The sequence below is a fragment of the Rhopilema esculentum genome, chromosome 13 (genome assembly GCF_057945365.1).
Source record: "Rhopilema esculentum isolate cy_ngs chromosome 13, ASM5794536v1, whole genome shotgun sequence".
NCBI classification, from domain to species: domain Eukaryota; kingdom Metazoa; phylum Cnidaria; class Scyphozoa; order Rhizostomeae; family Rhizostomatidae; genus Rhopilema; species Rhopilema esculentum.
The window spans coordinates 11,670,129-11,683,942 of NC_142827.1; the positions used below are offsets into that span (position 1 = coordinate 11,670,129).

Here is a 13,814-nt window from a genome sequence, read left to right on the forward strand (position 1 = left end):
AGCCACTCATAAATTCAGAAAGCGCTTCGTAAGGGCACATGTAGCCGAAACAGGGGAACCCCTGTAAGCATAGAGTAGTGATTTTGCAATTGTTTTGGCATTATGTTTGCAAAAAGAGAAGAGGGCACAAAAATATGAAAGTTTGGCGCAGTCCTTACATCTTAAAGACTGTAAGATTCAATTCAGGAGCACAAACTAAAGGGTCAGGCTGTCACATACCCAAATATTTCCAACCAGTCCGTCCCAAGCTAAACTAAAATTACTCGATTTAACTCTTTGGCCACTGCAGCTGGTCCCAGAACTGTAGAATAAAGACCATTTTCATAGTTGTAGCTTAGCATGCCTGAAATTGACCATTACCTTATTTGGTGATCAAGGGGGGGTTTCAAGGGGATCAAGAATTAAGGTGAGCTACTTTGAATTTTAGCTTTTTGTGGTATGTAGAATAAGTAAAAGATTGAGTGAAAGGCTCAGGAAATATCAAAACCCCATGGTTAAGATTTACAAAAAGCTAAAGTAAGGTCTGGGTCAATGGCGGCGCCAGACAATAGGCTCTGAGGAGGAGGTAAAACAAAAAAATTTAGGCCACACCCCTCTTACTACCAGGAAACGCCCTTTTAACAAAATGGAATGCCAATTTCACCTAAAGGGAACGCCCATTACTAACTTTTAGTTACGTAAAGGCAGTTTGAAAATAAAAGGATTCCATAACAACAAGTACGTTGCCAAAATATTACCCTTCCCCTAACATTCTCTCGTCGAATTTAAAAGAAATATAAAATTGACCCTGCTGAGAACTGGGGGACATGTCCCTCAGTCCTCCCGTTGCACCGCTTTTGGTCTGCGTGCAGAGAAAGAAATTCAGTCTATTTGGAGTTTAGGGCTCAGGCTAACAATTGCAAACGAAGAATCAATAATCTCTTCAAAGACTTTAAGTATTTTTTAATAGAATAACTTAACTGACTGTTTCCGTCGAAGTGTCGTATTTTTCCATATGGGTGAAGTAAATAACCAACGAAGTAAACAACATACGAAAGAAATCACTCCCAAGATGCACCGCGCAAAAGCGTCAAATGACGTCATGAGGTAATTTGGCTATTGCGAACCAGCCTTTCCGACCCGTCACGCTGCAAACGGGTAACACATTTTTTCAATGCTGAGCAAATGAAAAACAAATTACAAATAAAAAACAAATTACAAATAAAAAACAAATTACAAATAAAAAACAAATTACAAATAAAAAACAAATTACAAATAAAAAACAAATTACAAATAAAAAACAAATTACAAATAAAAAACAAATTACAAATAAAAAACAAATTACAAATAAAAAACAAATTACAAATGAAAAACAAATTACAAATAAAAAACAAATTACAAATGAAAAACAACAGAAAAACAACTTTTCAAATCAATAGACCATCATAATGCGACACACATCTGCATGTTGAAAAATATATTGCCATATTCACAGAACATTGCAACTTTATACGACCATTTGCTCGAAATGGAAATATCGATGGATACAATAACTGGAAATTTGTTTAAAATTGTGTATGAATTTACAATGTTTGCAAAAGAATTACAGAAAATGTCAAATCGAAATAATTACAACACTTTTTGTTATTCTCTCTAAACGATATATGAAGGTACTATTGTCCAAAATGTTTCAATGATTAGAGAAAAATCAAAATAGGGATGACAGCCAAGTTACACGGTGACGTAGAACCGCGAGGACGAAAATTGCATGTCTGCATACCATGCTCACGTGGAATTGACAAGTTCACGTGAAAGATGCCCATTTTTCGTGTTTTGAATTTGACATTTTCAATAACTTGACTTCTACTGCTTGTTTCTCCGTTAGCTTAGGGGGCATCAATATTGTCCGAAACTCAACTTTGTCCCCCTCTTTGAGCTCGTATTCACTCTCCACGCTGAAATCAACAAAAAATTGAAGTTAGCAATCAATTCAGAAGAAAAAGTATATTTAAAGAACATGAATTGAGCGCTAAATGCTCATTGCCACCAAGCCAGGGAAGCCTATACCCAAAGAGGGCAAAAAGGCAAAGTGCCTAAAAATGGCAAAACAGTAGCAAAATGAAGATAATTGCTTAATTTTGCGAGGAAAAGGGTGATCATTGCCCCCACGCTGCCCCCTGTTGCTCTCATGGTGCAGGATCCTTGCACTAAACTCCAGTGGAATGAAACATGTAGCCAAAGTTAAAGATGTTGTCTAAACCAAAACAGGACTCCCACTTCACCCTCTACGGCCATATATCATACTGTGAGATGCCATCAAGACATCAGGCTAGTTAATACCGTAATTTCTCTAAAACGCGCACCCTCCAAAAATCGCCAATGTTGTTCGAAACTGACAACAATTCTTTTCTTGCCAACAACGAGAATGTCGTGGACGGAAATGATGATGGTGATAAAAAAATGGGCATTGTTATTGAAGTTGACTGAACAAGACATTTACGTTTTAATCAATCAATGAAAGTTGTTTTTAATCTAATTTTTGATGAAAAACTAACTAAGTGGAATGACAAAAATTTAGAAAGCGCCCACACTCGAAAAAATGCCCCCCTCCTCGAAAAAATGCCCCCCTCCTCGAAAAAATGCCCCCCCTTAAACAAGCGCCCAACTAAAGCAAACAAAAATTTAAAAATGATGATTAAATGAAATTTAATCAGAGTTAATTTCACGAGGGGCTTTTGAGCGTCAACTAAATCGCTTGAGATTGTTGTTATTACTATTTCGTTATGTTTTCTTGTTCCACGCTTCCTCGCGTTTTTTCTTGTATCTGCTCTACTAGTTTATGGGCAATGCAGGGAGTCTTTCGGCCTCCTGTGAATTTGATTTGTATAACCAGGGTAAGATTTGTGTTTCGTGGCGTGTTCATTCCCTTGGTTAATCTAGGGGTATTTAAGGTTTTGGCATAGTGTGGGTCTCACCTAGCTTGGTGAAGCCACAATACAACTAGGCTGTTTTATTGTATTTTCCCAGCCCTCCCTCCCTCATTTTGTTTCTTTATGCTAAATGCCTTTTCAGTATAACTTTGCGTGTTGAGTTTCTTTTATGGCATCGTTAAAACCTCTCATACCTTTAGGCATCCTTTATGCTTCTTAGAGTTTTCTGATGCTATTAGGTAGGACTGGTGCATCGGCTATTGGTGGGGAAAAGAAGCTTTTCCTGTCCATTCCCTCCCAATTATCAATCATGTTTGGGGGTTATTGTGTAACTTTCCTTAGTAACCCCTATATGGTAGGTTGAGCGATTGGCGCCGATGCACCAACGGCCCAACTGGCTCTCGATGATGTGGGAACGTAGCCTCATGACTGACCTTTCTGATGTCTATGGCAGTTTTTCTGAAGGAGCTTCATGCCCTTTATATTGCATTGGTATTTCATTCCCGAGTAAGTAAATTAAAGCGCCCAGGGCACTTTTAGAGGAAATACGGTAATCAATGGCTCTACAACTCTTCTTATGCTTTTTTGCATGGATCTCCTAATTGCATTGATGTTTCTGTTTCTCGTGCAAAGTTTAGGGGAATAAATATCAAGGTAAGTGTGTACCAGATGTGAAATATTGAAGTTGAAAATAAATGTTCAGAATTGAGTCAACAGTCAAAAATTAACTATTAGAAACTAAACTTTTCTCTCAGGTTATTGACTGCTAAAAACGATTATAAGATTACGATCCATGAATGTTATTTAAAAAAGGTATCAGACACAACTATTCTTACACTAGTTATTTAAACATCTCAGTAGGCACTATTGACAAATGTACGAGTGAGAAAAGTTTGGCTTCCTGTCATGAGAATTTAAAATACGTTTGTGCGAAAGAGGTTTTTGAGGATGAAAATTTTCGGCAGATTAGTACTGACTCGGTTTTAAAAAACATCAAGCCAAAATTTGTCTTTAGAGCAACTTTGGATCTCTCAAAATTGTACAACTTTGGAACTGTCAAAATTGGATCTCGATACTTTTTCACTGTGACTTCTCTAAAACTAGGGGGCTTCAGAACTGAAGGCCCCCAAGACCTGCATCCTTACTAGAAAGTTTCAACCTTAGTGGCTTCGAGGCTAGCAGGTCGGTGGCCAACTGGATAAAGCATTTTTTATTGCTTTCAGTCTATTAACTTTGTAGTTTACATAAGTTGCGATGGTCATCCCTTTCAAAAATTTTAACGAGTAATTTGAGTTTTACGATATGTGAAACATTACATAAAGATAGCATTGAAACAAGCCTTACTCTGATATGTGAACAAAATAATGCTTTTCATCACTTTCCTCGTCTGGTTTAACAAATCCATGGCCGTGCGAACGACTAAACTCGGTTACAGTGCCAGTCTGAACTGGACTATCAGCAGCCATTCGAGACCTAAAAGAGAAAACAATCCACATTTACATGCAATAAAATCGTAGAAATTCATAGGCGCAAGTCTATTCTCAGCTCACCACCAAAATCTTGAGAACATTTTCTTATTGACAATCGCATCAAAACAACATTGAGCAACTCTAATCACAGCAAAAGTGGGACAAAGCAACAGTGGGACAAAGCAACAGTGGGACAAAGCAATAGTGGGACAAAGCAAAAGTGGGACAAAGAAAAAATGATTGGAAATAATAGCTACGACAATACAAATTTTTGGTATTCAGTAGAGACAAGTTCATATAACAGTATCGAAATTTTCGTTCCAAACTTTAATTTGGTGTTAGTTCTTACCCTTATTCGTTCTTGCCCGTATTCATATAGAAGGTAGGAAATGGGTTACAAATTGGCAATCACGTTTGAATAACAATGCATAAATAAGCGGATCATAGTAAATAGAATGTACTATCAGCCAGGAAGATACAGATACCAGGACAAATCTTTTTGATACTCTTTTTGCGAAATTTCCAATGAGACCTGTAGAGAGAATTCCAAAAAGATGTAGTACTTAAATCCTTATAAATTTTATTTGGGATTGCAGCAACTGAGAAAAGTGAACTGGTACTGCAAATTTGCTGAATGGTGTGGTAGCATTTTCTAATAAATGTCCACTCTTATCTGAAGTTAAAGGCGGAACCTGAGTATGACAGGTATTGACAAGATCATGACAGGTATTGACAAGATCATGACAGATATTGACAAGATCATGGCAGGTATTGACAAGATCTTGTATTTCAACATAGTCATTTCACATTTGCTGTTATCATTAACAGCTCGTGCCATCTGCAAACTTCTTGGTATCAATCATGTATAAAATCAATTCAGCAGGTGCTTCTGAAAAGTGCAAATAACCTTCACTCAAGTGTCATTTTTCACTCGTGTAACAACGCGGGCATGTGCGATCACAAGTACACAGCTCTCTCCAGTAATGCTTTGCAGCCTTGATTATTGGCAAATGGATTGGACAAGAGCACAGTCGAAATATTTTCTTTGATTGTCTAGAAACATTAATAGCCAAAATAAGTTCACAAATTTATGGAGGAAAATTTTTCGGAGAATTGACGTTAATAAAAATAATTTCGGGCCAGAGGTAAACACGTCACTGCTTATTGGGTGTGAAAGCGCATGAAAGTCTGGGAAAAAATAAGTGACCATGGTCATTGCATGCTCAGAAAACAGAGGTCATGCATATTTAGGTAGCTTTATAAATTCTATTTATTAGATGATTTAAAGATGATTTAAAGATGCTCTTATAAACAACACTTCAGAAGATACTTCGAAACTGCTTAAAGTTAAGAAACTTCACTACTGGAAAAGTATTTTTCAAGCAGATAATGTGTACGATGGCCCAGTAGGCTCACTTCAGTTTTCTTTTTTTACACATTTAAGTTGTACCTTTTGACACTTCAGTTATGTTCTTTTGCAGTTCAGTTGTGCTCTTTGTTACAGTTCAGTTTTGTATGTTTTTGTTCTTCAGTTTTCTTTTTTGGCAGTTCAGTTTTATTTCAGTAGACAGTTCAGTTGTAGTTTTAGAACACAGTTAAATGATAATTTTTGGCAGATGACCAACGAGGTTTATTCTAAATGAGGTTCCAAACATTTGCAACCCAAAAAAATTCGTACCAGTGGTTTCTGGTATTTCAAAAAGCTTTTGAGAAACATTATGATCAGATTTTATATGGAAACGAAGCAGTGTGAATCGGGTCTCATTTCAGGCTTCAGCACTTCAAGCACCTTTTCCACTGAATCCCTTGTTCATGGTACTGTCATAGAGAAAAAATTTTCTAAAATCCAAAGATGAAGTATGAATGTGACCATTAAAATGGCAGATTAGTGTCCTTTTATCAATCTTATATCAAAAGTTGACATGAAATTTAAATTGGTTAATCTCAGGAGAGTAAGCCCATGCTGACATTGTAGTATCTTAATGAATATTGATGTCATGATTAGGGGTTTTGCTTAATATATGCATTGTATGGGACTATTATTCAAAACTAGTAGTTAACCACATAAAAACTTCCTTTTTGTCAGATTTCAATCATTGAAAATTATTAGGGGGGAGGACCTATTTGCAGATGTTCCTTCACATTGTCAGGGGTTGTACACAGCAAATATAAAACCGAAGTAGAATGTTCACCTAAATGAAACTCAAAAAGAAACCTTTTTACCCAGTTCACGAGCTCAGTAAAAAAATGTGACAAACAATCCAAGTAGAAGTCTTTATTCAAGCTTGAGGAGTGGAAATCTTTTCCAGCAAAGGATTATAAGGAAAACACTTTGGCACTTCCCATTCCCATACATGTGTTTTTGCAAGAAAGATTAATTCTAAGCTGTGCCACAGACTTTGGTCATAATCCTCTTGAGATATCTAAGATCATTTTGTCTATTCTTCATTGATATGTGAAGGGAGCAGTTGTCAATGAAGGTATGGAATCATTGATAAATACATGCATACATCTAGTTCAGTCTACATGTTAAAGGGATTGACTCAATGTGCAATACCTGACAGATTTACACGCACAAGGCCATGGATAACCCTCTGGGGGAAGAAAACTAAAAGATTCAAACTGTAACAAAGCATATGAAGCCAAAAAAATGATTTACACAAAAGTTTGCAGCATGCGTTTCTTTTACCAGGTTGAATCAGAAGATAGTTTGCTATTTTTAGGTTACAACGTCAATATTTGTTAGGTCGTCTTAATGCACTTGAAGTTGGATACAGGGACATATTTCAAAGTGGGGCCAAAATTTAATGATTATGTTTGCATTAAAAAAGGCCGCCACCATGGTTGGCAGCAAGAAAAACTTTAGATTATCTAGAATATAATTTGATGGGAGAAATGCTAACGGTTCCATAATTTTATCTATTTTAATGCTGACATGAAAAGAAGGGGTCTTCCAAAGTTTTAGAATTATCTTAGCATAACAGCGAATAATCAACTTTTTTACAAATGAATGAACCCAAAATAAGATGGAGAGAGAAAATAAATAAAACATAGTTTGGCAATAAAGCATTAGCCAGTGCCCTAGTCCACACACGCTGCCTCATACACATACGCTAATAAGCATGAACTTCGTGAACTAAAGACTAAGTCTGGCCTTAGGCCTGGGATCTCAGAAAGTAGATGAAGGGGTAAGGTCATGTTGAGTTTATTAACGACCTATTGAATTCAATTAAAGCAGTCAAACTATTTTGCTATAAAATGTTTAAATGACTAAATAAAGCATTTCCTATTTTTGGACCTCCCTTTCAGACCAATTACTGGTCAATGGGACGCACATTATCATTTTTTGAGATAAAGCACTCGACAGGCCAAATAAAAACTTGCTGCAGGCCGGAGTTGGCCTGAGGGCTAGAGTTAAAGAATGGCTGATCTACACAATGGACATGGGCCTCTCTATTCATTAGCTCTAGAACTGACTTTATTGTCCTTCTTTGTAAGCTTTCTATTAACTCAAATAACAAGATATAGCAACTCTCTCAAATCCCAAAATGAGGATAAAGTGTTGCTTTAGCTGTTTCTAAAGATTTACAAAGATTTCTATTGATCACAAAAAATATGGCAAAAAATATGTTAAAGGCCTTGAAAATAATAGAACGGACAAGAAAGGAGCAGAGAGTAGTGACAGTGAAATTCTGATACAGACTGATAAGATTTCAGCCTAATTCACAAAACATTGCAACTTTATGCCTCTTTATCCTGCCCATGTGCAAAATTTGGGTGCAAATTTTTATAAATGCCAAATTACCTGAATGGACAATCACTGTGACTCTGCAACCCAAGCAATATGTTTTCTTGTAAGGGTATTCAAGTAAAATTATGATAAAAGTACAAATTGTGAATTAGATTTTTTAGCATGGAGTGCTCCAGCTTTGGGAAATTTAAATACCCTTGTTTCTTAAAAGTTTCTTGATTATGATATGTCATTATTTTCAACAAAAAATTGTTGGGGAGGGTTTTCACATAGATCTGTCTGCTTCATCAGAACGTTGCATGTTTGGCTTATGTCTAGAGTGCAAGATAAGGCTGATGCTTTGTTTAAAAATTTTACAAATGAGGTCTTGAACAATCAGATTTACTGGAATACGTGGGAATGGGTAGAGGTAGATTATACTGAAGTTCAATCCAGAAGAAAGTCAAAGAAAAATTAATAGGTGAAGCCATAGAGGGACTTACTGAGAAAATCCCTTATTTCTTGGTTCACACTTTCTTAAAGCGAGCACAAAGCAACCACCTCCAGTTCAAGATTTTTCGTATTCCATCCTAAAGTGCACTTTTTCAAGTCAATTTTAGTGAAAAATACCCCCTTCAAGGCCAAGGAAAAGTGCAATAGAACAACTCAAATTTTTTTAAGTCTGCATTTGTGTGCACCAGAAACAGAAATCGTTTGCGTTTGTCAGCAATGACCTTGATCATGACAAAACATCAGTTACCATCTTCATTAACAAGCTGCTATGAATACTGTCTATATAACATTGGTTCAGAAACATTGATATTTTCAATGATAGGCCATCATCCCAACTTAAAATCAACATGCTTTTAACTATCTTCCACAATTGTGTGAAAGAAATAGCATAGGCAGATTGGCATGGCACTTTTTGCATCATCCAATGGGAAGGGTGCTGTTGATGGAATGGAGGGGGACTGTGAAATGTGATGTTTTGATGGCAACTTTAGCCATGAAAGTTATTGTCCAATCACTTCATGACTTCTGTGCTGTAACAGGGAGCTCAGTCATGAAGTGGGGATTTTAAAGGTTGCCTCTGCTAAAATCACCCCAGAAGCAGACAAGTTAAGCCTTGCAAAATTTTTTGCTGAATCAAATGCCATCAAAGAAATAAAAAAAACAACATTCTGTAGCAGTAACACATGATGGAAAGATTTTGTGTTAACCACCTGGAATGTTCTAGAACTTCAGTTGAGATGGAGATGGCAGCTGATTAGTATGAAAGGGGTGCCAGGTACTTTGGCGTTACTGTGTAATCAGCGTATTTTCGATTAATGAATTTGTGAAACAAATTTTTATTATCCATGAATGTATGAATAGACATTCGTGAGTGACCTGTGAACTAGCATTACTCATGGCATGATTGTGTGAAAATGATTGTTTCAAGGGAATTTTGAAATACTTATTCTTTTACCATCAGAAAGTCTTGGTTTCCGGTACCAGACCAGATAAATAAAACCAGACTAAATTGTTTTAAAAAGCAAATTGCCCTCCTTGAAATACACTTTTCTTTGTTTCTATTCTTATTTACCTTCAAAAAGCTCACATTGAAAATACTAGGAGAGCTCTTTATTGCTCCCTTACTGAAAGCCTTATGGCTGGGCCTGTGTTCCCGTTCCTGTTAATAACAGAGGCACCTTTAAAGCAAATGAACTTCTAAAAATTTGGGGACATTAAGTTTTATCATAAAGTTATGAACAAAGTTTTATCTTTAGTAGAGAGGTGTTGCCCTCTTTGTGCACTTTTTTATATTCAGAGCTGTTAAAAGACTGTATAAAAAGAATATATACCAATTATATATACAAGCTTTCCAAATGTATGCTTTAAATTCTGTTAGGAACCAAGTTCAATATTTAAAACCATTTCCTAGTAATAGTATTAGCAAGTTGAACAACTGATTGCTTTCATTGACGAGATTCAGAGTGTAATTTGACAATTCTGTAAAGAGACTTCCTTTTGTTCTTATGTTACACTTGACTGTGGGAATCATAATTTTATTCTTTGTGTCTAAAGTTTTATGCCAGCTGACAAATCATATTGATAGAAAATTTTATGAACTTTTAGATTTCACGGTTTCTTAACTTTTTGCTTCAAGTACTGAAGTTTTTTAAATTTTTCTGTTTGTCTAATGCTTGTTTCTTAAAGAGAGTTCTTAAATCTATGCTGTCATTTAGATAGATCTGTTCTAGTGGTAGAGTAATTGTAATGATTGTACTGTTCACAAAAAGCAGGAACTTGCATATCCACCATAACTTCCCTCGAGAAGAAATTTCTGGTTGGAAGCACCATGAGCAACAGTTTTCCATTTCAAATTGCTCAATAAAATCTTGAAAAACTGGCAAGCTTGCCGTGATCAGATTTAAAGCTACTAGATGAAGCAATGCCTGATTATGTGCAGCACTATTTATGTTTGCCATTTGATTGTGCAAACTGTATCATATTTGAGAAAAGCTGCTTCCAAAAATAATCCTTCTGTAAGCTGCGATCCATTCTGTACAAAAATAATGCATTTCAAAGTGCACATCTAAGCATCGTTTGACTTTGTGGATATATGCATGCAGTGTAATAGGGTAAATAACTTGATAGCTCATCAGAGTTCTTCTTATTTGCCCTAAGCTTCATATTTGTAAGTAATTCAATAATCATGTAACCTGTAATAAAAAGCTTGAATTTATTTAAATGAATTGAATTGACAAGGGGAAGGTACGACCTTGTCAAACAAAAGTTAAACTCCTGGTCATTTATTGAAAATGCCTTCAAGCTTCCCCTGTTTGGAGAATGAACAGAGAAAATCTCAAAATATTCTACCCAACTATGTGACAAAATTCTTAACTAAAATATTAAATCAAATCCGTTTTTCTTGCTGGGGAGCAGCAGCCTGATCTTATTTGGTCTTCGGTTTGGCCTAATAATGAATGAAAGATCACACGCAGATTAAATTCATACTTACTGTGATGATGTACGAGTTCTTCTACATGGAATTGGGCTTGGAATCAGAAATGGTGGTCGGCGAGGTGATTTAGGAATATGGAATCCTTCCTTATCACTCTTCGACTCCTCGTGTTTGGCAAATGGTGACGACGCCATGATGATCCCCTGTTCAGTGTAGAGGAATAATTCTTTTGCGCCACCGCAATACTAGGCCAACACCTTCAGGCCTCTCTCCCAGTGCTCTCTCCTCCTTTCCTCTTCATTCTTAGTATGACGTCATTAAAAATCTATTTTAAGAATTTCTCAATTTCGACCACATAATCTGCATAATCTGAAAGAACGAGATAAAATACCTCTCATTGTACAAAATCAGCTAGATATGTTCAAAAGTGGGCGAGATATGACCAATGAAAGATTTCAAGTTTGCTAACGGATTACTGTTATTCTGGCCTGGTTCATAAAGTTATGAACCAAGACCAAATTACAGAGATTTGATGAGGCAAGAGCCTGTGCTTAAGTGGTCATATCCTAGCCAATTTGTATCACCTTGAACTGGTTTTGCATATTTTGAGGTATTACATGATGCCCTTTCAGTTCATGGGATCAAAATTCAAAAATTCTTAAGTCTGGTTTCCATGTCCCAGCGGTCATGTTGGCCCGCGTATGTCAATGACCCCTTGGCAGAGTAATGCGCCCCATCAGAAGCAAGCTTTGGCCGCTGAAAGGAACGAGTTATCCCGGCATTATTGGTTCTTAACATAATCTATTATCATATCCAGTCTCACTGTTTCGACAAATACATCGTAATAGGAACCAGGGCCGTCGCTGTCGAGGGAGGGTTGAGGGCTGTGACAGCCCTTGAAAAAGTATTCTGTTGCAAGATTGTGGAGTTCAATGCTATCTAGGGATGCATGGTTGAAAAATGTTGAAGCTTGTTGGCAAATATGGCTCATTCACTTTGCCAACATTTGGGACCTTGGACACAGTAGCCAATGACGTCTCAGATAGAAACTATTCATTTCATCCGAGATAGCGGGAGCTAGGAAGCTTGAGCCTTCTCCACCGTTCATTTCAAATTTTCAAATACCTGGTAATTTCCAAAAGGAATTGCTGAAGAAGTCATAACATCAAGGACGATTGTCTTTCCAACACCAGAGAGATTGTCTCTCCGACGATTGTCGATTGCCTACCAACACAACATCTAGATGTCATGTCTCTCCAACACCAGAGAGATAAATTAAGGCACATCGCAAAAAATCTGGAGCGGACTGGGAAGCTTATAGAAAAGTGAGGAATGAACTCAAAACTAGAATAAAGGAAGACAAGCGTAAACTCTTCAAGTCTGCTCTCTCATCAAGACGGCAACAAGATGTATGGTATCCATTCACAGAGTATTAAACTCTAGCCCTCAACCAACAAGGGCGAATAATAGTGATCTCAATCAGCACTTCAACAGCAAAGCTGAAAGAATCCTGGAATGTTCACCATCAAATAAAGATGACTTATTTAAAACTGTAGAAGGGCTACAATGCCAGGATAACAGTTTTACTTTGGCACCTGTTACTCACAATAAAGTTTTAAATACAACAAAGCTCCTAAGAAGCGATTGTTCCACTGGTCCTGACCAAATTTCCACACAATTTATAAAATTGCCAAGTTTCTTCCATCTCCTTTGTGTCATATAACCAACACCTGTATTCAATCGTCAGCTTTTCCAACGAAATGGAAAACAGCTCGAATATCCCCGATTCCAAAGGTAGATTATCCAAGAGCAAACGATGGCTACAGACCTGTTTCGATATTGCCAGTATTGTTTAAAATTTTCGAACGTTTGGTACTAAATCATATTGTTGCTTTTAATGAGAAAAAACAAATTCTAAACGAGAAAGTTTGCGGATTCAGGAAGGGACACTCGACGGTAACTGTGTTACTCGGTATTAAAGATATGATAGTACAGGCAATGGGAAGAGGTGAAATTACATTAATGGTTCTTGCAGACTTTTCCAAGCGTTTGATACAATTGATTACAAAACTTTGCTTTACAAGATGCATGCTCTCAAGTTTTCAAATTTGTTCTTGGAATGGCTGGTAAACTTCCTTCATAACCGTCACCAGTTTGTTCAAGTGGATGATAAAATGTCAGAACTGATACAGACTAGATTCGGTGTACCACAGGAATCAATACTGGGTCTTGTTTTGTTTAACCTGTATGTTACTGACAAATCGAACAGCCTTGTTTTCAATATGCTGATGATACAACAATTATCGTACAAGGAAGACCAAAGAACTGTTACTCCCTTGAGAATGCCATGAACAGTGACCTAATGAAGCTAAATTCGTGGTCGGCATCTGCTAATCTTGCCTTAAATCCAAAAAAGACGAAGGTCATGGTTCTCAGCACAAAGCAGCTATCACGTCATCACAATCTCGATGATTTTACTCCTGCGCTAAAAATTGGACAACAACCAATTGAACGTGAAAAGTCAGCAAAATTACTAGGTGTTATCTTAGACCAGCATCTTTTGTGGGAAGAGCACGTAAACAAGATAACATCATCCTGTTTTGGGGCTCTTGCCATAGTAAAAAAATTCAAAAATATCATGACACTAAAACTGAAAAAGCAAGTTACCGAGTTGCCAATAATATCCAAAATGGATTATGCCGATGTCGTATTTCATCCTCTTTCATTAAAACTTCAAAAACGACTACAAAAGGTGGAGA

General features: G+C 36.8%; 1 protein-coding gene across 1 annotated transcript; it reads right to left on the reverse strand.

Moving 5' to 3' along the window:
- Positions 1-1,403: 1,403 nt before the first annotated feature.
- Positions 1,404-11,286, reverse strand: LOC135691698 (cold shock domain-containing protein C2). The gene is made up of 3 exons (XM_065209652.2): positions 11,113-11,286; positions 4,254-4,382; positions 1,404-1,934 (listed from the first exon to the last, which is right to left on the reverse strand). Exons 1-3 carry the CDS (start codon positions 11,247-11,249, stop codon positions 1,784-1,786), a joined length of 417 nt encoding a protein of 138 aa, XP_065065724.1. The 5' UTR covers positions 11,250-11,286; the 3' UTR covers positions 1,404-1,783.
- Between the last annotated feature and the right edge of the window lie 2,528 nt (positions 11,287-13,814).